A 24271-nucleotide genomic window follows, 5' to 3' on the forward strand; every position below is an offset into this window, starting at 1 on the left:
ATGGTGATTGGGCTTGTATTTCCTTGTCCTTTGGCTTTGCCGTTTTGTGTTTAGAAGTATTTAAAAATAAAATTTATTTCAAAAATGTGAAGACACAAAGTTGGCTGAATTCAACTTTCAGCGGGCGGCACAGTGGTTAGCACCAGGGACCCAGGTTCAATTCCGACCTTGGGTAACTGTCTGTGTGGAGTCTGCACTTTCTCCCCGTGTCTGTGTGGGTTTCCACCGGATGCTCCGGCTTTCTCCCACAATCCAAAGTTGTTCGGGTTAGGTGGATTTTCTGTAGTAAATTGCTCCTTAGTGCCCAAAAGGTTAGGTGGGTTACTGGGTTACAGTGATAGGGTGGGGGCGTGGACCTAGGTAGGGTGCTCTCTCAGAGGGTTGGTGCAGACTCAATGGGCTGAATGGTCTCCTCCTGCACTGTAGGGATTCTATGATTCTACGAATTTAGAGAATATTTAACACTTTTAAAAAAAATTATATTGCGGAATAATAAATGGAACAAAGTACCCATATCATCATCTTATTATTCGGCAATGTGAGGTAATACATCTTGAATGAGTTTCATGGAGCTATTTTCATTTTTGTTTTCTGCATTCCAGCTCTTTTTTTAAACAGAAAGCAGCTGTTTCTCTTGGCAACCAAACTAAGTACAATAAAATATTGGAACAATTATTGAAAGCTGTTTCTCCAAAAGGATAAAGATTGCAGGAATTACACGTCATCTCAATGAGGTTTCTCCTAACCAGCAAACTGCTGATACTGTATTCTGTACAACGTTGCAGTGCCACTGCAGGGCAGTTGGTGAGGGTTTGAGAAGTTAGATATTGGGTAGAAGAGGAGAGTCTCCAAGACAACGTTACTTATACTACCATGTACCAGACTAATTTGGAAGAAGGAAATTAAGAACAACAATGCTTGAGAGGGGTTATGGAAAAATAGTGTTTCCGCTTTCCAAAACACTGAGAAAAAAAACACGTAAAATCATTCCGAATGGAATGGGATTCATTGAACTGACTGGTGGAAGTATCCCCACAAAGAGGGTAAATAAGTCAGTGGTTCAGGAAGAATGAGCAAATCTTAAAAAAACAGATGAGAGAGGAGCTCAAAATAAGTCTAGCGGGAGAACAAACCAATCTAAAGTGGTAATTGTGAAGGAGGATATAGAGCGATCAACATGAGGCCAGGTTGGTTGGAGAGACTAAAGATCTGGATAGAGGTTGAAAGAATAAGTAAAAATAGAATGGATCAGTTCAATCAATGGTATAAATGCGTCAGGGTTGCAGTGTTCACATGTGAATTGATAAAGCATTAGAGAGAAAATGAGGGAAGTATAAGAATGGAAGGATAGATTTTCAGAAGAACGAAGAGTAGGAAGGGAGGTGCAATGTTCTCATCAACTATGTCACCATAATATGGTATGGTCGGTGTCACACTCACCAGAGTGCAGGTTCGGAAAGGTCATTTCACTTTTGTGGATGTGGTGATTGATGGCACAACTGTCATCATGGTCGTTTGACAGAGGAAGGGAAGGTTGGGAAAAGCGACACCAGAAAATGGCTCACATTGCGCTGTTTCCATCAACCAGGAAGATATTTAAAAATATGTCCCTAATGAAGGTCTGGAACCCCAGATGGGCTACTCAAATTCCACAGAGGTCGAGTTCATTTCAATGTCTAAGTTGTTGGGTGTTAGGGAGATCAGAGTCAAGGGAATTCCTTCACCCTGATCCCACCTTTTTCAATGTCATTGGAATTGTTTGGGGTCGATAGAGATTCAGCTTCAAATGAGCCGTGAAACAAACTCAAGGCAGGGGTCCTCCAGTCACTCTGTGGTCAAGCAGTCAGGAATTTTGCTGGCCCTAATTTCAGCCACAGAGAGGAACATCATTAAATAATAGTGGCACACAGGCAAATCTGTCTGGGTTGAGTTAAAAAATAATAAGAGTTCGGTTAACATTTTGGAAGTACATTATAAACTACTTCATATAATTGGAAAGAAATCGAGGATGAGATTTTTGGCATTTAAGAGTTATAATTATGTGGGACGTGAAAGGAAGCATGCAGCACTAGATGTAGTTTTGGGTAGCTCAAGGTAGATGAATATTGAAGAAATAGTGGCTAAGACCGTAATAAGTTCACATTAAAAACAGAAAAAGGAAATGAGGTCCAGTCATAGACTGGATTTCAGAGGGATAGGAAGGGATCTAGTCCAGATTAATTGTAAAGATGGCTGTTCAAACAGTAGACCTTGCTAGCATCCTAGCTGCAGTGATGAAGGTCTTTGTCTAACTAGCTGCTAACTCCCTCAGCCAAACTACCCCAGTACAAAAATACACAGGACAAATCTAACCCAGCCAGCTATGACAGAGGAAAATACTGCGGATGCATGTGAATCTAACAGAGGAACAGAAAATGTTAGAAATGCTCAGCAGGTCTGGTAGCTTCTGTGAAGCCAGTTGAATAAATTCAGCATTTTCTGTTACCAATTACATTTTTTTTTAAATTAAGAGACAATTTAGCGAGGCCAATTCACCTACCCTGCACAACTTTGGGTTGTGGGGTGAGACCTACGCAGATATGGGGAGAATGTGCAAACTCCACACAGACAGTGACCTGGGGCCGGGATCGAACCCTGGGCCTCAGCGCTGTGAGGCAGCAGTGCTGTACCACCGTGCCGCCCTTCGCTGCCAATTACTACAAATGATCAATCTCTGCCCAATCAGCAAAGTGATGAAAGGAATAAATAGCACCGACTGATAACCTTCTAACCAAGGCTCAGTTTCGGTTCAGCCAGAACCATTTGGCTCCAGATGTCATCATAATCTTAATCTAGACACAAACAAAAAAGGTAAATCTCAGAGGAGAGCTAAGAAAGCTTCACTAGATATCAAGATAGTATTCAACTGAATGTGGCATGAAGGAGCCTTCATAAAACTGACTCAATGGGGGAATCATTGGAAAACTCGCTAATGGCGAGGAAGATGATCTTGGTTATCAAAGGCCCTGACATCACTGCTGTGAAATGTACTCAGCTGCTTTCTTAACGAACTTCTCTACATCATAAGGTCAGAAAAAGGGCTGTTTGCTGATGGTTCCAGTGCATTCAGTACTCATCCAGTCGTGAAGCTGCTCATGCCAAAATACAACAGAAACGTGAATGACGTGCAGACTTGGGTGGATAGGTGACATACATTGGGAAAGTTGCTTGTCCCAATTGAGCACCCACTCAAGCTTGTCAGCCAGGGAGAAGGTAGACCGAGGAGGTAAGTATGGCTGCAATTGCAGAAGTGGGAGAGGTCCACGTGGTCCATATTATTCTTGTGCAACTCAGAGCCTCATTAGTATAACTGAAACATTTACACCATTGGACCTATTTTGTTGTGCCCATATACTGTTACTGGCCCTATAAATCTCTTTGGATCCTGAAATACATGGATTCCTAAGGTCTCAATCAGGTGGGATGCGAACAAAATCTCGAGAGGCAAAATGCTGATGGATCGGAAACCAGAAGGGCCAATCTTGATTTTAACTCGTGTACCAGGTAGTGAGAGTTAGAATTCCTCCTTCAATGGCAGAACCATGGCAGACCCCACCATCAACAGCTTTGGGATCACTATTTACCAGAAAGTGAACGGGACCAGCCATCACACCATAGCTACAAGAACAGGCAGAGGGGATTACTCTGAGATGAATGGCTATTCTCCCAAGCTTAGCCTCCTTGCTATTTACAAGGCTTAAGTCAAAGTGTTGCGGAATCATCACCCCTCACATATATAAATATATATATATATATTCAGAGCAATAACACTCAATATCATTCACTTGACTGGTGTTTTTGCACTGGAATCAACATCTCCACCTCCTGAACTTGTGCATTGTGATTCATAAACTGTAGGACTCACTGCAACAACTCGCCAAGATTACTTTTGCATCACCTCCCTCCCACAAAACGTCTTATCAACTGTGGCCCAGTAATCAGCAATTTACCCTTCAAGTCATACCCAATCCTAAAATTCCCTAACACTACAAAAGAATACCATCCCAACACACACTGCTGTGGTTTGAGAGAACCCATGTTTTCAGGGCTGCTAGACTTCAGCAATTTTATCTGAGGAATAAACATCTTTCAGTTTTTAGCACATGTCTCAGTGTACCAACTGATTCATACTGTGTGATTCATACAGTGGAGATCGAGACTTCTGGCCACAGTTCAAACTTTGCTGGCTACAAACTGAAGTTTACTGAGCAATTATATCCTTTTATTATACTTACTTACTGAAGGGAAGACAAAACAAGTCTGACCAGGCATAGTACCAAAATCTTACTCACTAAAATGGTCAATTTGAATTTGATGTAAACAAATGTTCCTCTATTTATGGTAACTTACAAAACTTACTAATAGTAATAGTACAGCTAAGAATAAGAACCTAAGAACATAAGAAATAGAAGCAGGTGTAGACCACACGGACCATTGAGCCCGCTCTGTCATTCAGTAAGATCATTGTTAATCCTGGGCTCCAATAAATTCAATTTTCCCATCCGCTCCCAATATCCCTTAACTTCCTGAGATGTCAAAATTCTGTCTAACCAGCCTCAAATGTATTCAATGATGGAGCCTCTAGAACGGTAGAGTGTAAAGTGCAACACCTCACACTTTTCAGGATTAAATTCCATTTGCCACTTTCCTGCCCATTTGACCATTCAGTCTACATCTTCCTGCAACCTAAGACACTCAGCCTCACTGTTAATCACCCGACCTATCTTTCTGTCATCCACAAACTTACTGATCCTACCCCCAAGTAGTCATCTAAGTCATTTATATAAATGACGAATAATAGAGGATGTCACTGGACACTGGCTTTCAGTCACTAAAGCAGCCGTCTGTCTTCACCCTGTTTCCTACAGCTCAGCCAGCTTTGAATCCACCGTATCAAGTTCTCTGTAGCCCATGTGCATTTGCCTTCTTTATAAGTCTCCCATGTGGGACCTTGTCAAATGCTTTGCTGAAATGCATGTAAACTGCATCAACTGCATTACTCGCATCCACACACTTAGTCACGTGCTCACAAAATTCAACCAAATATGTTCAGCATGACCTCCCTCTGACAAAGTGACAAAGCCATGCTGACTGTTCCTGATCAAACCTTGCCTCTCCAAGTGGAGATAGATTCCCTCCTTCAGAATTCTCTCCATTAGTTTCCCCACCACTGACATGAGACTCACTGACCTGTAGTTCCCTGGCTTATCTCTATTACCTTTCTTAAATAATTTGCTGTTCACCAGTCCTCTGGCACATCTCTCATGGCCGGAGAAGAATTAAAAATTTGGATCAGGACCCCTGCAATTTCCTCCCTTGTTTCCCACGGCAACCTGGGTCACAATTCGTCCGGAGCTGGAGATGTCTCCGCTTTTAAGCCTGCCAAAACCTCCAACATCTTAGTCGCCACATCACACCTTGGTATGGCAACTGCTCAGCCCAAGACCATAAGAAACTACAGAGTGTCGTGAACACCGCCCAGTCCATCACACGAACCCGCCTCCCAACCATTAACTCTGTCTACACCTCCCGCTGCCTTGAGAAAGCGGGCAGCATAATCTAAGACCCCTCCCACCCGGCTTACTCACTCTTCCAACTTCTTCCATCCGGCAGGAGATACAAAAGTCTGAACACGCACTAACAGATTCAAGAACAGCTTCTTCCCCGCTGTTACCAGACTCCTAAATGACCCACTTATGGACTGATCTGACCTCTTCACACATTTTCTCTGAGTAGTACTACACTCCTGCATGTTCCACTCGGTGTCTGTATCTATATATTTACATTGTGTATTTTATGTTTGCCCTATTATGTATTTTCTTTTCATGTACGGAATGATCAGTCTGAACTGCACGCAGAACAACATTTTTCACTGTACCTCTGTACACGTGACAATAAACCAATCCAATCCCTCCTGACACAACTTGCTCAATAACCTTACAGTCTCTCTCCCCGAGTTCCATATCTGCCTCTTCAATCTCTTGGATGAAGACAGATGTAAGATATTCATTTAACACCCTACCAATGTTCTCTGGCTCCACCCAGATTCCCCGCTCTTCCCATTGATATACTTATAGAATATCTTGGGATTTTCCCTACTTTTACCAGCTAGAGATTTCTCATACCCCTCTTTGCTCTCCTAATTGCTTTCTTAAGCTCCATCCTGCACTTTCTGTACTCCACTAATGCCTCTTTGAGTTGCTCCCCTTGTACTTATTAAAAGCCTCTCTCTTCCTTCTTATTGTATCCTGAATATCTCTAGTCATCCATGGTTCTCTGGATTTGTTACTCCTTTCTATTAGCATAGAGGGAACATGTTGGGCCTGTACCCTCCGCATTGCCTCTTTAAACACCTCCCATTGCTCTTCTGTAAATTTCCCCACCATTAACTTGTTCCAATCTACCTTGGCCAGATCCTGCCTTATTTTACTGAAGTCTGCTTTCCCCAATCTAAGACCTTTTTCTGCAATTTGCCTATTTCCTTGTCCATAACAAACTTAAATTGCACCATGTTGTGGTCGCTATCACTAAAATGCTCCCCCACCATCACATCAACCATCTGTCCAGCTTCATTTCCCAGAATTAGGTCCAGCATTGCGCCATCCCTTGTTGGACCATCCACATGTGGAGCTAAAAAGCTCTCTTGTATACATTTTATGAATTCTGTTCCATCTAACCCCGAACACAATGACTATCCCAGTTAATGTTGGGAAAGTTGAAATCACCCACTATGATTGCTCTATTATTATTTTTACACATCTGCAAATTACGCACATATTTGCCCCTCAATTACCCGCTGACTATCTGGGGATCTATAATAAACACGTAGCAACGTGGCTGTCCCCTTTTTATTCCTAAGCTCTACCCACAAAGCTCCATTTAACGCCACTCCCCAAAATATCATCTCTCCATACTGCAGTAATTGACTCCCCTCTTTTGCCCCCTGCCCTGTCCCTACTGAAGTATCCCAGGATGTTAAGCTGCCAAGCCTACCCCTCCCTCAACTACGGCTCCGTGATGGCTATTATATCATAATTCTACGCGTCAACCCTTTCCCTTAACTCATCCGTTTTACCTGTAATACTCCAGGCATTAGAGGCCATTCAGCCTGGTCTTACTCTCCTGAAACGTACTACTGCTGTATTCCCTTTGACTCAATTGATTTTGTGTTATGCTGTGTCCCCATTCTGCTAACAGCCTAACATCCTGCCAAATTAGTTTAAACTTCTCCCAATAGCACTAGCAAACCCACCAGCAAGGTTGTTAGTCCCTCTCTGGTTCAGATGTAGACTGTCCTGCTTGTATAGGTCCCACCTTCCGTAGAAATGGGCCCAGTGGTCCAGGAATCTAACACCCTCCCTCCTGCACCAACTCTTAAGCCACATATTCATCTGTGCTATTCTCCTATTCCTGTACTCGCTAGCACATGGCACAGGGGGTAATCCAGAGATTACAACCTGAGAAGTCCTGCTCTTCAGTCTATTGCCTAACTCCCTGAATTCTTGATGCAGGACCTCATCCCTCTTTCTACCTATATCATTGGTACCAACATGTACCCATGACCTGTGCCTTATCACCCTCCCCCTTCAGGATGCCCTCAACCGTTCAGTCACATTCCAGACCCTGGCACCAGGGAGGCAACACACCATTCAGGAGTCTTTTTCATGAGCACAGAAGTGCCCATCTGTTCCCCTGACTATTGCTCTTCTGCGCTTTGACCTTCCCTGCTGAACAAAAGAACCAGCTGTGGTGCCACTATTCTGGCCTGCACTGACTGCCTACCCTTTCTAGCAGTCACCCATCTCGCTACCTGCACCTTGGGTGTGACCACATCTGTATAACTCCTGTCTATCACGCTTTCCGCCATCTGCATGCTCGTTAGTGCATCCAACTGCTGCTCCAATCAAACCACACGGTCTGTGAGGAGCTGCCATTGGGTATACTTCCTACAGATGTAGTCATCTGGAATGCTGGAAGTGTCACTGACCTCCCACATCTCACAGTTAGAGCACTGCCCCCAGCTGACTAACATATGTAGCACTAATTAATTCTGTCAAAATAAATAATTATTAAATTTAGTACCATTTAATTAATTATGTTAAAATAAATACTTATTAAATTTAAGTTAAAATTAACTATATGGTCCCTTGTGCTCGATTTCTCTGATAAATATGAAATGCTAAATGCATAACCTCGAAGTTACTCCTCTACTTAGTTAATTACTCCAGTTATTAAATTTAGAACAAATTCCCAACCAACCATTCAGGTCACAGCTTTACTGTGACATCACTTTTCTGCTTTTTTCCCCAGTCCCCGATACCCAATAGGTAAGTTATTAATACTTGCTGTTCTGAAGCTCCTCCTCCCCGAGTTCACACCAACTCTGCTCCCTGCCGACTAGTCAAATTAACTCCAATTTTCTATGCCCTGCTTTGCTTGTCACTACTTTTTGTGCTAGTGAATTGCATAGATTTAGCCCAGTGTGCTGGTATAGTACACTGGGCTAAATCGCTGGCTTTGAAAGCAGACCAAGGCAGGCCAGCAACGTGGGTTCAATTCCCGTACCAGCCTACCCGAACAGGCGCCGGACTGTGGCGACTAGGGGCTTTTCACAGTAACTTCATTTGAAGCCTACTTGTGACAATAAGCGATTTTCATTTTATTTCACATTCAGGGTGAAGAAATTTCTCTTCACTCGTTCTGAAAAGGTTTACCCATTATCTTCAAACTATAATCTCTAGTTCTGGACACCCCCACCATCAGGAACATTCTTTCTGTAATTACCCTGTCTAATCCCGTTAGAATTTTGTAAGTTTCTATGAGATTGCCTCTCACTCTATTAAACACCAATAAATATAATCCTAACTGATTTAGTTTCTCCTCATGTGACAGTCCTGCCATCCCAGGAATCAGCCTAGTAAACCTTTGCTGCACTCCCGCCATAGCAACAACATTCCTCCTCAAATCAGGACACCAAAATTGCAAAACAATACTCCAGGTGTGGCCTCACCAATGGGGACCCATGGGGACCAGTGCTCACTCGAGGACTCTGAGGCGAAGGGGATGAATCTTTAAACCTCAGGTACCTTGGGAATCTACATATTAGAGTGAGGCTATGTGTCTCACTTTAATATGCAGATGTGCCAAAATGTGATCCTGCCCACTATAGGCAGGATGTGCATCTCAACATCTTACAAGATCGGTGATGTGACCATCAATTCACTCGAGACACGATAGGAAGTAAACTGTGGTTTTAATAGACTTACAACTGAGCCTGCCTGCGACCAGAAGAACTTAAGGCAGGCTCACAAGGTTGAAGCACTTTATACTTCCGGTAGTGGGAGGGGTCATGGGCGGAGCCGAGGGTGGAGCCCTGTACAAGCTCCTCATCTCCCCCTGTGGGCAGAGCCGTGCAACGGCTCACAGACAGAGCCCACAAGGACACAATACTATACAGTGTGAATTACATGAAGTACATTCACCACAATCGGGCTGGATCTCGTGAGGCATTGCGAGCCGGGTAGATCCGAGAGAGGGGTCTCCTGGCTTTTATTGGTCATGCCGTACTGCGGCAAGTTGCTTTTCTGGCATATCGTGGCCATTGGATCGCGCTCTACATGTCTGTTTCTCCTCTATTGACCCCACTGATTAAATGCTCAAAACAATCCAGTAATTTTGTCAAACAGGATTTCCCTTTATCTTTATTGTCACAAGTAGGCTTACATTAACACTGCAATGAAGTTACTGTGAAAAGCCCCCAGTCGCCATATTCCGGCACCTGTTCGGGTACATTCAGAATGTCCAAATTACCGAAAAGCACGTCTTTCGTGACTTGTGGGAGAAAACCGGAGCACCCGGTGGAAACCCACGCAGACACGGGGAGAATGTGAAGACACCACACAGACAGTGACCCAAGCCGGGAATCGAACCTGGGACCCTGGAGCTGTGAAGCAACAGTGCTACCCATTGTGTTACCGTGCCGCCATGCTACAGTAAAATCATGTTGACTAGTTCTCATCATACTGTGTGTTTAAAAGTGCGTTGCTAAAATATCCTTAATAATGGATTCCAGCATTTTCTCAACAACTGATGTCAGAACAACTGGCCTGGGGTTCACTGTTTTCTCTCTCTGTGCTTCCTTGAAATGCTGTGCAACATTTGCCAACTTCCAATCCAGCAGGGCCATTCCTGAATCCACGGGATTTAAGAAAATCATTCAATTTGAATTTGGATTTTCTGGTCCTGCCCTTTGTGAAACTGGAAATGGCCGCCCTAAGACCGTTTGCTTTTCCCTCAAACTTTTTGACTGCCCATGACGATTCCTTCAGCAGGCGGGACCAGAAAACCTAGGCCATTATCACTTCAGCTATGTCTTTTCGCACTCAAGGGCCCGGGGATTTGTCGGATTTTAGTCCCCTCAATTTCTCCAATTGTTCTTCTTTACTGACATTAACTTCCCTAATTTTCCCATGCTTTACAGTCCCTAGTTTATTGTCTATTTCAGGTATGGAACTTGTGACTGTTACTGTGAAGATGCAAAATATTTGTAGAATGCCTCCACCATTTCCACGTTCCACATGATATTTGCTCCTGCTTCTGCTCCAAAGGGACCAACATTGACTTTAGCTTTTTTCTTTCTTTTTGTTTACTTATAAAAGCTCTTACAATCTATTTTATATTCTTGGCTTGATTTTTAAAAATATTTTTATTCTCCTCCTTTTTCACATTTTCTCCCGAATTTACACCCACCAACAATAAACAATAATCCGCGACAAATATGTCAATCCCCGTAACAATAACAACGATTCCATCCTCCCACCAAACCCCAAACATTGGCCCGCATGTTTGCATAAACAAATGACAAAAAGGAATCAGGGATTACCCAAAGTCACCCTTAATACACACAGCCCCCCTCCCCACCAACCTCCCACCCATCCCCCCCCAACTAATGTTCGATGTTATCCAGTTCTTAAAAGTGCATAATGAATAATGCCCATGACTTGTAGAACCCCTCCGAGCTTCCCCTCAGTTCAAACTTAACCTTCTCAAGGGTCAAGTATTCCAACCTTTCCCCCCGCCACACCAGGTAACAGGGTGGAGAGGCTGCTCTCCATCCTAGCAGGATCCGCCTTCGGTCGATCAATGAGGTGAAGGCTACGATATCTGCCTCCGCAACCGTTTCCAACCCTGGCTGGTCCGACACCCTGAATATGGCCTCCCGGGGACCCAGGTCCAGTTTCACGTGCACCACCTTAGAGATAACCCTAAAAACCTCCCTCCAGTAATCCTCCAGCTTTGGACAGGACCAAAACATATGAACGTCATGAGTGCCCCCCCCCCCCCCCCCCCCCAGCAACGCTCACACACATCTTCTACCCCTTCAAAGAATCGACTCATACTCGCCCTCGAGAGGTGTGCTCTGTATACCACCTTCAGCTGTATCAGCCCTAACCTCGCACATGAGGTGGAGGCATTTACTCTCTGGAGCACCTCACACCAGACCCCCTCCTCTATAACCTCTCCCAACTCTTCCTCCCACTTTGCTTTGATCCCTTCCAGTGGTGCCTTATCCTCTTCCAAAATAGCTCCATACACCATTGACACTACCCCCTTCTCCAGTCCCCTTGTCGTCAGCACCTCCTCCAGCAATGTGGAGGCCGGTTCCTCCGGGAAGCTCTGTATCTCCTTCCTGGCAAAATCTCAAACCTGCATGTATTTAAATATTTCTCCCTGCTCCTGCCCATACTTTGCTTCCAGCTCCCTCAATCCTGCAAACCGATCCCTAAGAAACAAATCCTTTTGCATCTTAATCCCCTTCTCTTCCCATTTCCGAAAACTTCCATCCCACCTCTCTGGCTCAAATCTGTGGTTCCCCCGAATCGGCATTTCCCTTGACCCTGCCCCCAACCCGAAGTGTTGGCGAAACGACCTCCAGATTTTCAATGAAGCTATTATTACCGTACTCCCCGAGTCTTTCCCCGGAGCTATCGGGAGCGGCGCTGTTGCTGGTGCCTTCAATTCCGACCCCCTGCACAAACTCTCCTCCATTCTGACCCACTGGGAATCAACCCCTCTGACCCAGCCCTGCACCTTCTCCACATTCGCCGCCCAGTAGTAGTACATCAGGTTCGGGAGACCCAAACTTCCTGCCTGCCTTCCCCTCTATAGCAGCACCTTTCTCACTCTGGCCACCTTCACTCCCCATATGAACGAGGTAATCCTTCCCTCAATGTCCCTGAAAAAAGCCTTTGACAGGAAAATCGATAGGCATTGAAAAATAAACAGAAATCGCGGCAACACATTCATTATAACCACCTGTACCTGACCCGCCAGTGACAGAGAGAGACCATCCCACCTTGCCAGGTCGGCTTTCACTCTCCCCACCAAACTAGTGATGTTGTACCTGTGAAGCCTCCCCCACTCCTGGGCAACCTGCACCCCCAGACACCTAAAGTGAGTCCCTGTCCTACGGAATGGCAGCCTCCCACCCCTGCCCCTACCGAGACACCACAAAATACTCACTCTTGTCCAAGTTCAGCTTGTACCCCGAGAAAGACTCAAATACCCGCAGTAACTCCAATATTCCTCCTATCGACGCACTCGGTTCTGACACATACAGCAGCAAGTCGTTGGCATATAAAGACACCCTATGCTCTATCCCCCCCCTCATTATTCCTTTCCATGCTCCCGAACTTCTTAATGCGATGGCCAACGGCTCACTCGCAAGTGCAAACAGCAGGGGGGGACATAGGACATCCCTGCCTTGGCCCACGGTGGAGAGAAAAGTATCTCGAGTTGATGTTGTTTGTGCGGACACTCGCCTTCGGCTCCTTATATAATAGCTTTAGCCAGTTCACAAATCTTGGTCCAATCCCAAACCGCTCCATCACTGCCATCAGGTACCCCCATTCTACCCGGTCAAACGCCTTCTCGGCGTCCAATGCCACAACCACCTCTGTTTCCTTCCCTTCTGCCGGTGCGATAACGACTTTCCAAACCCTCCTAATGTTCGAAAAAGCTGCCTCCCTCTCACAAACCCCGTCTGATCCTCACCTATCACCTTCGGGAGGCACTCCTCCAGCCTACCCGCCAGTACCTTCGCCAATACTTTTGCGTCCACATTCAGAAGTGATATGGGCCTATATGACCCACACTCCATCGGATCCTTATCTTTTTTTAGCCAAAGTGAAATTGATGCCTGCCCCAAGGTTTGCGGCAACACCCCCTTCTCTATCGCCTCTTCAAACATCCCCCACCATCAGGGCTGCCAGCTTAACCTTGAATGTTTTATAATATTCCAATGGAAACCCATCCGGCCCTGCCACCTTCCCCGACTGCATCCTCCCAATCGCATCCTTTATCTCCTGCTCCACTATTGCTTCTTCTAATGTAGCCCTGTCCCCATCCCCTAGCCTCGGGTACTCCAACCCATCTAGAAATTCCTGCATCTCACGGTCTCCCCCGGGTGGCTCTGACCCGTGCAACCTCTCATAAGACTCCTCAAAAACCTTGTTAATCAGCTCCGGCGCCATCACCAACTTCCCTGCCCTATCCCTCACCTGGAGAATTTCCCTTGCCGCTGCTTCCCGCCAGAGCTGACCTGCTAACATACCTTATCTCCATTTTCATAAACTGTACCCCTTGCTCGTCTCAGTTGGCGCACCGCCTTCCTGGTGGACAGATGGTCGAAGCGCGCCTGTAGTTCCTTCCTCTTTTCCAGCTTCACTGGGTCCCCATCTTCTGCATAACTCCTATTACCTCCAACATCTCATCTTTTACCCTCTGCCGCTCCAACCTCTCCTCTTTGTCCACCCTGGCCTTAAAACAAAATTAACTCACCCCATACCACCACCTTTAGAGCCTCTCAGACAACTGCCTTTGACACCTCACCCATACTAGTTGAAACCTACATATTCCTTAATTACCTTTTCAATTTTTTCACAGAACAATTGGTTCCCCAAAAGCCCCACATCCAGTTTCCACCCCGGCCTCTGCGCTACCCACTTCTCCAGTACCATATCCACCCAATGCGGAGCATGATTTGACACTGCAATTGTCAAGTATTCCGACCCCTTAACCCCAGCCAACAAAGCCTTCGCCACCACAAAAATGTCGATCCGCAAGTATACCTTATGGACTGCTGAGAAAAACAAGTACTCCCGTTCCCTCGGATGCAGAAACTTCCAAGGGTGCACCCCTCCCATTTCCACTATTAGCCCAGCTAGCACCTTCGCCCCCCTTGATGGGACCAGCGAGCACGGCCGTGACCTGTCCCACCTTGGCTCCTGCACCAAGTTCCAGTCCCCCCCACTATCGGTTTGTGTGTGTCCAAGTTGGGGATGGCCCCAAACACCTTCTTTGCGAATCCCACATCGTCCCAATTGGGACTGTATCCACTTAACAGCCCCACTAACCTCCCCTCCAGCGCCCCTGTCACAATCACATATCTACCCCCTGATCTGCCACCACCTTCTCCATCTGGAAGCGTACCCTTTTGCCGACCATTACCGCTACCCCTCGAGCCCTTCCGTCAAATCCAGAGTGAAACACCTGACTAACCCAGCCCTTTTTAATCTCACCTGGTCCTTCATCCTTAAGTGAGTCTCCTGCAGCATTGCCACATCGGCTTTCAAACTTTTAAGATGCGCATGCACCCTTGACCGGTCCTCCTAACCCTCTCACGTTCTACGTGACTATCCTAACTGGGGTTCTCTCACCCCCCCACCCTTCTTATCCACCATCATCATACCACTGGGCCCTGTCCCATAAGCCTGACCCGCCCCTATCCATTATTAACATCGAACCTCTTCCCCCCCTCCCAAGAATCCCCCCTACGTTTCCTCTTGAAAAAACATCTCCCAGCATCAATCCCTTCCCCTCCCCTCGCTCCCTCGTAGGCCCATTGAAACCTGCTAACCAGGCTCCAATGTCCGTAGTCCTCCTCTCACCTCAGACTTTAGCCGACTAGCCGACTTTAGTTAGCTAGCGCAGGTGGCCCCCCCGCGCCAAGATATATCGTCCCCTCCCACCCAGTCCGAGAGCAAGAAAAAACAAAAACAATCCAACCCATACAATTCACTAAAATAAGGTATAACCGTCGCAACACAGAACACCAATCAACCCAACCATTAACTTGAACTCCATAACAATCTAAAGAGAAATATATTGCAATACACATCAGTAAACAGAAAGCTGTAGCATTTATACATTTTCCAGCTCCCCAATCACAGTCCACAGTCTCTCTTCCAGCTCTGCTCCTCACATCTGTCCCAAGCCTTCTGGCCTCATGAACGCCTCAGCCGCCTCCGCTGTCTCAAAATAATAGTCTTTGGCCTCATACGTTACCCTCAGCTTTGCCGGGTACACCATACCAAATCGCACTCCCTTTTTGAACAGTGCCACCTTCACTCGCCCAAACGCCGCTCGTCTTTTTTTCTAACTCCACTGTCAAGTCCTGGTAGATCCAAACTCCAGCACCATCCCACAGCACCTCGCGCTTCTGCTTTGCCCAGCTTAACACCTTCTCCTTCATGCAATACTTATGGAAGCAGATAATTACTGCTCTTGCCGGCTTGATGAGCTCGGTCTACTCATACTGGGAGGGGTTCTCATCCTCCCCCCATCAGCTCCGCCAACTTCTTAGCGAAGTATTCTGTTGGCCTTAGGCCCTCTGTCCCTTTGGGCAAGCCCACATTTCTCAAATTGTGCCGTCTCGAGCAGTTCTCCAAGTCCTCAAGTTTTGCTCGGAGTCCTCTGTTGACTTCCACCAAGCTGGTCGCTGTGCCGTGTCACGGCATCCTCGACTTTCTTTATCTTCTCGCCCTGCTCTCACCTTGGCCGGTGTCTTTGCCACAGCTACCCTCACCGGGACGATTGCCTCCTCCACCATTGGTCTCAATGCGGCCGCTGTCTCCTTCCTCAAGGCCTCCAAGTGCCTCGCAAACTGTTTTTCCAGCTCTACCACCATCACCTCGGTCACCTTCTCCACCGTAAGTAGTGCGGCCCCACCATAAGTGTTCAGCATCCGCCATCCTGTCAGCAATTTTGCTCGTCTTTTCATTCAGCGGCGAGCCCGCATTTCCTCCCTTCTTCAACGCTGCTTTTCGCATCCTTTAATGGCATATTGTTTTTCCTTTTTTTTTTTCTTTTCCCTTTCCCCCCCTTCAATCCGTTTTTTCCTTTGAAAAACAATCAATTTTTCAAAAAGAGGGGGGGGGGGGGAAGAGAAAAAAAAACTTTCACCAAACTTATTTAAAACTACTTCTTTCTCTTCTTTTTTTGCATCCCTCCAGGCTTTCCCTGGGACTGGACTTCAACTTTCTCAGCACGCTCTAGGTGGGAGCCATCCAACGTGGGACATCTCTTTTACATCCCGCCCTGGCTTCGGGCCTGCCGCCTCGGCCCCCGCTTGGCTCCGCCTCTGCTGCTCTGCCCTTCAAGCGCGTGCTGGGCCCAACGCCTCAGCACCCGCCGCTCGGCACCCGCGCGGGGTTCTTCACTGGTTTTCAAACCGGCCCCGCTAGCTGCCCGTGACGGTCCCCACGGCCAGCAATAGTTGGGGGTGGGCGATCGAAAAGTCGGGGAAACCCCCGAAAGCGCCGCAAATCGTGGCCACCGGCGGGAGCTCTTCCCGATGTGGCCGTCCCGCTCTCAAGCGCCCCCGGAAGTCATATTCTTGGTTACTCTCATCCTATTATTTCCCTTTTTATGAACTTTTGATGGCCCTTTTCTGGTTTCTAAAATACTCTTAATCAACAGACCTGCTGTTATTTTTGCAAAACTGTAAGCCTCTTCTTTTAATTAAATACAATCATTAATTTCCTGTACCAGGGTAGCACGGTGGCGCAGTGGTTAGCATTGCTGCCTCACGGCGCCGAGGTCCCAGGTTCGAGCCTGGTTCTGGGTCACTGTTTGTGTGGAGTTTGCACATTCTCCCCGTGTTTGCGCGGGTTTCACCCCCACAACCCAAAGATGTGCAGAGTAAGTGGATTGGTCACGCTAAATTGCCCCTTAATTGGAAAAAATTGGATACTCTAAATTTATATTTTTAAAAATCCCCGTACCAGCCTCCCCGAACAGGCGCCGGAATGTGGCGACTAGGAGCTTTCCACAGTAACTTCATTTGAAGCCTACTTATGACAATAAGCGATTTTCATTTCATGTTTTTTATTTCATTTCCTGATTGAGCCACACGAGTCCTCCTTGCCAAGTTTTTGTTATTCAGCGGAATGTAATTTTGTTGAATCTTTTGAATTGTTTCTTTAAATATTTTCCACTGTTCATTAACCTCCATATCTTTTAATCTATTTATCCAAGCAGCCGTAGCCAGCTTTCCCCTCATATGTTTGCAATTCACTTTAAGTTTAAGAGTTTTGTTCACAAATGTGGCGACTAGGGGCTTTTCACAGTAACTTCATCGAAGCCAACTTGTGACAATAAGCGATTATTATTAATATTATTCTGATGTTGAAAAAATAGATTTTTTGTTGAAGCTTATCATTTTGCACTCATCAGGACAATTTGCAAGAACATCAAATCTAAAAGTAACAACAATTTATACTTTTAAAAATTCATTGATGGGATGTGGGCATCATTGGCTGAGCCAGCATTTGTTACCCATCCCTAATTGCCTTTGAGAAGCTGGTGGTGAGCTGCCTTCTTGAATCGTTGCAATCCATGTGGTGTAGGTACACCAACAATGCTGCTAGGGAGGGATTCAAGCTTTCTGACCCAGTGACATTGAAGGGATACATAGAACGTACAGTGCAGAAGGAGGCCATTCAGCCCATCGACTCTGCACTGACTCACTTAAGCCCTCCACCCTATCCTATCCTATCCGATGGTTAGATTCTCTCACATTGGAGCTGGTCATTGTTTAGCACTTGTGTGGTCAAATATTACTCGCCACAAGAGCAGATCAAAGGCTAGGACTGGTGCGCCAAATAACAACCTGACCCCCCGAAAAGCGTATCCACCATCAAAAGGCGCAGATCAGGAGTGTGATGGAATACTCTCAATTTGCCTGGATGAGTGCAGCTCCAACAACACCAGGCAAGACAAAGCAGCCCGCTTGATTGGTATCCCTTCCACAAACATTCAATCCCTCCATCTTCGGTGCACAGTAACAGCAGTGTGTACGTTAAAGATGCACTACAGGAACTCACCAAGGTTCCTTCGACAGCAACCTCCAAACCCACAAACACTTCTATCTGGAAGGACAAGGGCAGCAGATATCCGTGAACACCACCATCTGGAGGTTTCCTTCCAAGTTACTCACCATCCCCACTTGGAAATATATTGTCTTTCCTTCACCATCGCTCGGTCAAAAATCCTGGAATTCCCTCCCTATCCGCATTGAGGGTGTACCTACGCCTCAGGGATTGCAGTGATTCAAGAAGGTTGTCCATCACCACCTTCTGAAAGGAAACAAGGGATGGGCAATAAATGCTGGTCTAGCCAGCTATGCCCACATCCTGAAATAATGACTAATAAAAAACCCAAGTCTGGATCTTGTCCAGGTTTTGCTGCATCTGGACATGGACTGCTTCAGTATTCTGAGGAGTTGCGAATGGTGCTGAACATTATGCAGTCATTAGCGAACATCCCAACTTCTGACCTTATGATAGAAGGAAGGTCATTGATGAAGCAGCTGAAGATGATTGGGCCAAGGACACTGCCCTGAGGAACTGCTGCAGTGATGTCCTGGAACTGAGATGCCTGACCTCCAACAACTACAAACATCTTCCTTTGTGCTAAGTATGATTCCAGTGGAGAATTTCCCCAAGATTTCCATTGACTCCTGTTTTGCTAGGGCTCCTTGATGCCATTCTCGATCAAATGTTGCCTTGATGTCAAGGATAGTCGCTCTCACCTCACCTCTGGAGTTCAGCTCTTTTGTCCATTTTTCAAACAAGACTGTAATGAGGTCAGGAGCTGATTGAAACTGGCAGAACCCAAACTGAGCATCAGTGAGCAGGTTATTGAAAAGCATTTTTTGTTTAATTGAACAAGGGTTGATCCGCTGGCTTGGTGGTAATCGTAGAGTGGGGGGATACGCCAGGCCATGGGGTTCTCGATTGTGATTGGGTACAATTCTGCTGCTGCTGATGGCCCACACTGCCTCATAGATGCCCAGTCGAGTTGCTAGATCTGTTTGAAACCTATCCCATTTAGCATGGTGTTAGTGCCACACAACGACAGAGGTGTCTCCAATGTGAAAATGGGATTTCTTCCCCACTGAAATATAAAATCTTTTACAACAAAACTACTAATATGTCAATAAAAGTAGGATAGACATTAAAATAAAATGAATTTATCCATTTGCAGACAGACATTGACAATTGGCAGCGTTGTAAATCACATCAGAACAATATTCAGGTTTTTCCACAGTTCTTAACTATTTTTAGCGCAAATCTATGAAGATGCTTTATTTCTTAAACCTCTGAGATTTACCTCCTGTGAGGAATAACTTGAAAAGGGTAAAAGAAACTGAGCAAAAAAGACTGCAGCAAATATTTTATTATTATTAGTCTAATTTATATACTCTAACCTCTCAGCATACCTTTGGCTCCGATTTTCCAGTTATCTTTTTCAGTAGTTCATTTAGGTGGTTCCAGTTACCTTGCGAGTACCAGCCAGGTTGCTCTAACGAGGGAAGTGGCTCCCTTTCTTCATCATTAACTGTGAAGAAATTAAACATGTTCATCAAAACACTTCACAATTTCCTAATTTATTTAAATAATAAATATTAATGTTAGAAAACCATTCGTACCTTTTAGATGATCAAAGTGCCTTTTGTTTTGGCATTCCACCCCATTTTTCTGTTTCACTTGACACACAATTCCCACTTTAGAGAAGTAACTCTCTGAGTATTCTGCTTGCCTAACTGGTGGGATAGGTTTGTTAACTACTTTTTCCTATGCTTCAGACCCGAGAACTGCAAGAAACATGCAGCCAATTGACTGTCAGGATGTAGCCATTGCCAAACACTCTTCCTCTCCCTTGCCCTTTCAGGATTCTTAAGGGAGCGTTCCCTCTGGGATACCTTGTTCCACTTCCCAACACTTGATAAAACATCTTTTCAAGCAAGTGCAGGAAATGCAACACCTACCCTTTCACCTGCTTCCTTCCACCATCCAAGGCCCCAAAACACTCCTTGTACTCATTTCAATTTATTATACTTTATTGACATGATGCAGCTTGCTGCACATTGGGATGACAGGCAGGCAGTGCAGGGATCCCCTGTGGTCATTCCCCTCTATAACAAGTATACCGTTTTGGATACTGTTGCGGGGGACGACTTACCAGGGGTAAGCAATAGGGCACAGGTCTCTGGCACAGAGTCTGTCCCTGTTGCTCAGAAGGGAAGGGAGAAGAGGAACAGAGCACTTGTCATTGGGGACTCCATAGTTAGAGGAACAGACAGGAGGTTCTGTGGGAACGAAAGAGACTCACGGTTGGTTTGTTGCCTCCCAGGTGCCAGGGTTCGTGATGTCTCTGATCGTGTTTTTGGGATCCTTAAGGGGGAGGGGGAGCAGCCCCAAGTCGTGGTCCACATAGGTACCAACGACATAGGTAGGAAGAGAGATGGGGATTTGAGACAGAAATTCAGGGAGCTAGGGTGGAAGCTGAGAGCTAGAACAAACAGAGTTGTTATCTCTGGGTTGTTACCCGTGCCACGTGCTAGCGAAGTGAGAAATAAGGAGAGAGAGGAGTTGAACACGTGGCTACAGGGATGGTGCAGGGGGGAGGGTTTTGGTTTCCTGGATAATTGGGGCTCATTCTGGGGTAGGTGGGACCTCTACAAACAGGATGGTCTTCACCTGAACCAGAGGGGTACCAATATCCTGGGGGGGAGATTTGCTAGTGCTCTTCGAGGGGGGTTTAAACTAATTCAGCAGGGGGATGGAAACCTAAATTGTAGTCCCAGTGTACAGGATGTTGAGAGTAGTGAGGTCAGGGATAGGGTTAAAAGTTCGAAAGAGGGCACCGGCAAGCAGGACACTGGTTTGAAGTGTGTCTACTTCAACGCCAGGAGCATCCGGAATAAGGTGGGTGAGCTTGCAGCATGGGTTGGTACCTGGGATCTCGATGTTGTGGCGATTTCGGAGACATGGGTAGAGCAGGGACAGGAATGGTTGTTGCAGGTTCCAGGATTTAGATGTTTCTGTAAGATCAGAAAAGATGGTAAAAGAGGGGGGGGGGGGGTGTGGCATTGTTAATCAAGGAAAGTATTACGGCGGTAGAAAGGACGCTTGAGGACTCGTCTACTGAGGCAGTATGGGCCGAGGTTAGGAACAGTAGAGGAGAGGTCACCCTGTTGGGAGTTGTCTATAGACCTCCGAATAGTTCCAGAGATGTAGAGGAAAGGATTGCAAAGATGATTCTTGACAGGAGCGAGAGTAACAGGGTAGTTGTTATGGGGGACTTTAACTTTCCAAATATTGACTGGAAATACTATAGTTCAAGTACTATAGATGGGTCAGTTTTTGTGCAGTGTGTGCAGGAGGGTTTTCTGACACAGTATGTAGACAGGCCAACAAGGGGCGAGGCCACATTGGATTTGGTACTGGGTAATGAACCCGGCCAGGTGTTAGATTTAGATGCAGGTGAGCACTTTGGTGATAGTGATCGCAACTCGGTTATGTTTACTTTAGCAATGGGCAGGGATAGGTATATACCGCAAGGCAAGAATTATAGCTGGGGGAAAGGCAATTATGATGCTATTTGGCAAGATTTAGGATGTATAGGATGGGGAAGGAAACTGCAGGGGATGGGTACAATCGAAATGTGGAGCTTTTTCAAGGAACAGCTACTGCGAGTCCTTGATAAGTACGTACCTGTCAGGCAGGGAGGAAGTTGTCGAGCAAGGGAACCGTGGTTTACTAAGGAAGTTGAAGCACTTGTCAAGAGGAAGAAGAAGGCTTATGTTAGGATGAGACATGAAGGCTCAGTTAGGGCACTTGAGAGTTACAAGTTAGCCAGGAAGGACCTAAAGGGAGAGTTAAGAAGAGCGAGGAGAGGACACAAAAAGTCGTTGGCGGATAGGATCAAGGAAAACCCTAAGGCTTTCTATAGGTATATCAGGAACAAAAGAATGACTAGAGTAAGATTAGGGCCAATCAAGGATAGTAGTGGAAAGTTGTGTGTGGAATCAGAGGAGATAGGGGAAGCATTAAATGGATATTTTTCGTCAGTGTTTACACTGGAGAAAGACAATGTTGTCGAGGAGAACACTCAGGTTCAGTCGACCAGGCTAGATGGAGTTGAGGTTCAAAAGGAGGAGGTGTTAGCAATTTTAGAAAATGTCAAAATAGATAAGTCCCCTGGGCCAGATGGGATTTATCCTAGGATTCTCTGGGAAGCCAGGGAGGAGATTGCAGAGCCTTTGTCCTTGATCTTTATGTCGTCTTTGTCGACAGGAATAGTGCCGGAAGACTGGAGGATAGCAAATGTTGTCCCCTTGTTCAAGAAGGGGAGTAGAGACAACCCTGGTAATTATAGACCTGTGAGCCTTACTTTGGTTGTGGGTAAAATGTTGGAAAAGGTTATAAGAGATAGGGTTTATAATCATCTTGAAAAGAACAAGTTGATTAGCGATACTCAACACGGTTTGTGAAGGGTAGGTCATGCCTCACAAACCTTATTGAGTTTTTTGAGAAGGTGACCAAACAGGTGGATCAGGGTACAGCTGTTGATGTGGTGTATATGGATTTCAGTAAGGCGTTTGATAAGGTTCCCCACGGTAGGCTATTGCAGAAAATAAGGAAGTATGGAATTGAAGGTGATTTAGCGGTTTGGATCAGTAATTGGCTAGCTGAAAGAAGACAGAGGGTGGTGGTTGATGGCAAATGTTCATCCTGGAGTTCAGTTACTAGTGGTGTACCGCAAGGATCTGTTTTGGGGCCACTGGTGTTTGTCATTTTTATAAATGACCTGGAAGAGTGTGTAGAAGGATGGGTTAGTAAATTTGCAGATGACACGAAGGTCGGTGGAGTTGTGGATAGTGCTGAAGGATGTTATAGGATACAGAGGGACATAGATAAGCTGCAGAGCTGGGCTGAGAGGTGGCAGATGGAGTTTAATGCGGAAAAGTGTGAGGTGGTTCACTTTGGAAGGAGTAACAGGAATGCAGTGTACTGGGCTAATGGCAAGAGTGTAGATGAACAGAGAGATCTCGGCATCCAGGTACATAAATCCCTGAAAGTTGCCACCCAGGTTAATAGGCCTGTTAAGAAGGCATATGGTGTGCTAGCCTTTTTAAGCAGGGGGATTGAGTTTCGGAACCACAAGGTCATGCTGCAGCTGTACATAACTCTGGTGCGGCTGCACCTGGAGTACTGCGTGCAGTTCTGGTTACCACATTATAGGAAGGATGTGGAAGCTTTGGGAAGGGTTCAGAGGAGATTTACTAGGATGTTGCCTGGTATGGAGGGAAGGTCTTACGAGGAAAGGCTCAGGGAATTGAGGTTGTTTTCGTTAGAGAGGAGAAGGCTGAGAGGTGACTTAATAGAGACATATAAGATAGTCAGAGGGTTAGATAGGGTGGACAGTGAGAGTCTTTTTCCTCGGATGGTGATGACCAACACGAGGGGACATAGCTTTAAATTGAGGGGTGATAGATATAGGACAGATGTCAGAGGCAGTTTCTTTACTCAGAGAGCAGTAGGGGTGTGGAACGCCCTGCCTGCAACAGTAGTAGACTTGCCAACTTTAAGGGCATTTAAGTGGTCACTGGACAGACATATGGATGAAAATGAAATAGTGTAGGTCAGATAGGCTTCAGATGGTTTCACAGGTCGGCGCAACATCGAGGGCCGAAGGGCCCGTACTGCGCTCTAGTGTTCTATGTTCTATGACCAAATGTAGATTGGGTGAATGCATTGCAGAACAATTCCATTCAGTCCCCAAGTATTACCCAAATGTTCCGATGCCTGTCATTTTAATTCTCTGCTCCATTCCCACTCTGCCCTCCATACCCCCTGCACTCATGGAATCACTACAGTGCAGGAGGTGGTAATTTGGCTTCTCGAGTCTGCACCGACCCTCCGAAAGAGCACTCTACATAGGCCTACACCCGACCCTATAACCCCACCGTAACCTTTTGGAAGCTAAAGGGAAATTTAGCAGGTGTTATGGCCATCTTTGCGCGGTGGCAGGAAACTTAAGCAAACTGGAGGAAACCCTCGTATAGGGAGAATGTGCAAACTCTTCACAGACAGTCACCTGAGAT

At 46.0% G+C, this 24271-nt stretch overlaps 1 protein-coding gene across 2 annotated transcripts in view; it reads right to left on the reverse strand.

Moving 5' to 3' along the window:
* The window catches only part of nt5dc1 (5'-nucleotidase domain containing 1), a 641953-nt gene that overhangs the window by 71855 nt on the left and 545827 nt on the right, over nucleotides 1–24271 (reverse strand). For both annotated transcript variants that reach the window (XM_038799640.1, XM_038799641.1), the window contains exon 9: nucleotides 19601–19719. In XM_038799640.1, coding sequence (XP_038655568.1) covers nucleotides 19601–19719 — 119 coding nt within the window. The remainder of the gene's footprint in view (nucleotides 1–19600; nucleotides 19720–24271) is intronic.

This window comes from Scyliorhinus canicula, chromosome 6, assembly GCF_902713615.1.
Source record: "Scyliorhinus canicula chromosome 6, sScyCan1.1, whole genome shotgun sequence".
In the NCBI taxonomy this organism is placed as follows: domain Eukaryota; kingdom Metazoa; phylum Chordata; class Chondrichthyes; order Carcharhiniformes; family Scyliorhinidae; genus Scyliorhinus; species Scyliorhinus canicula.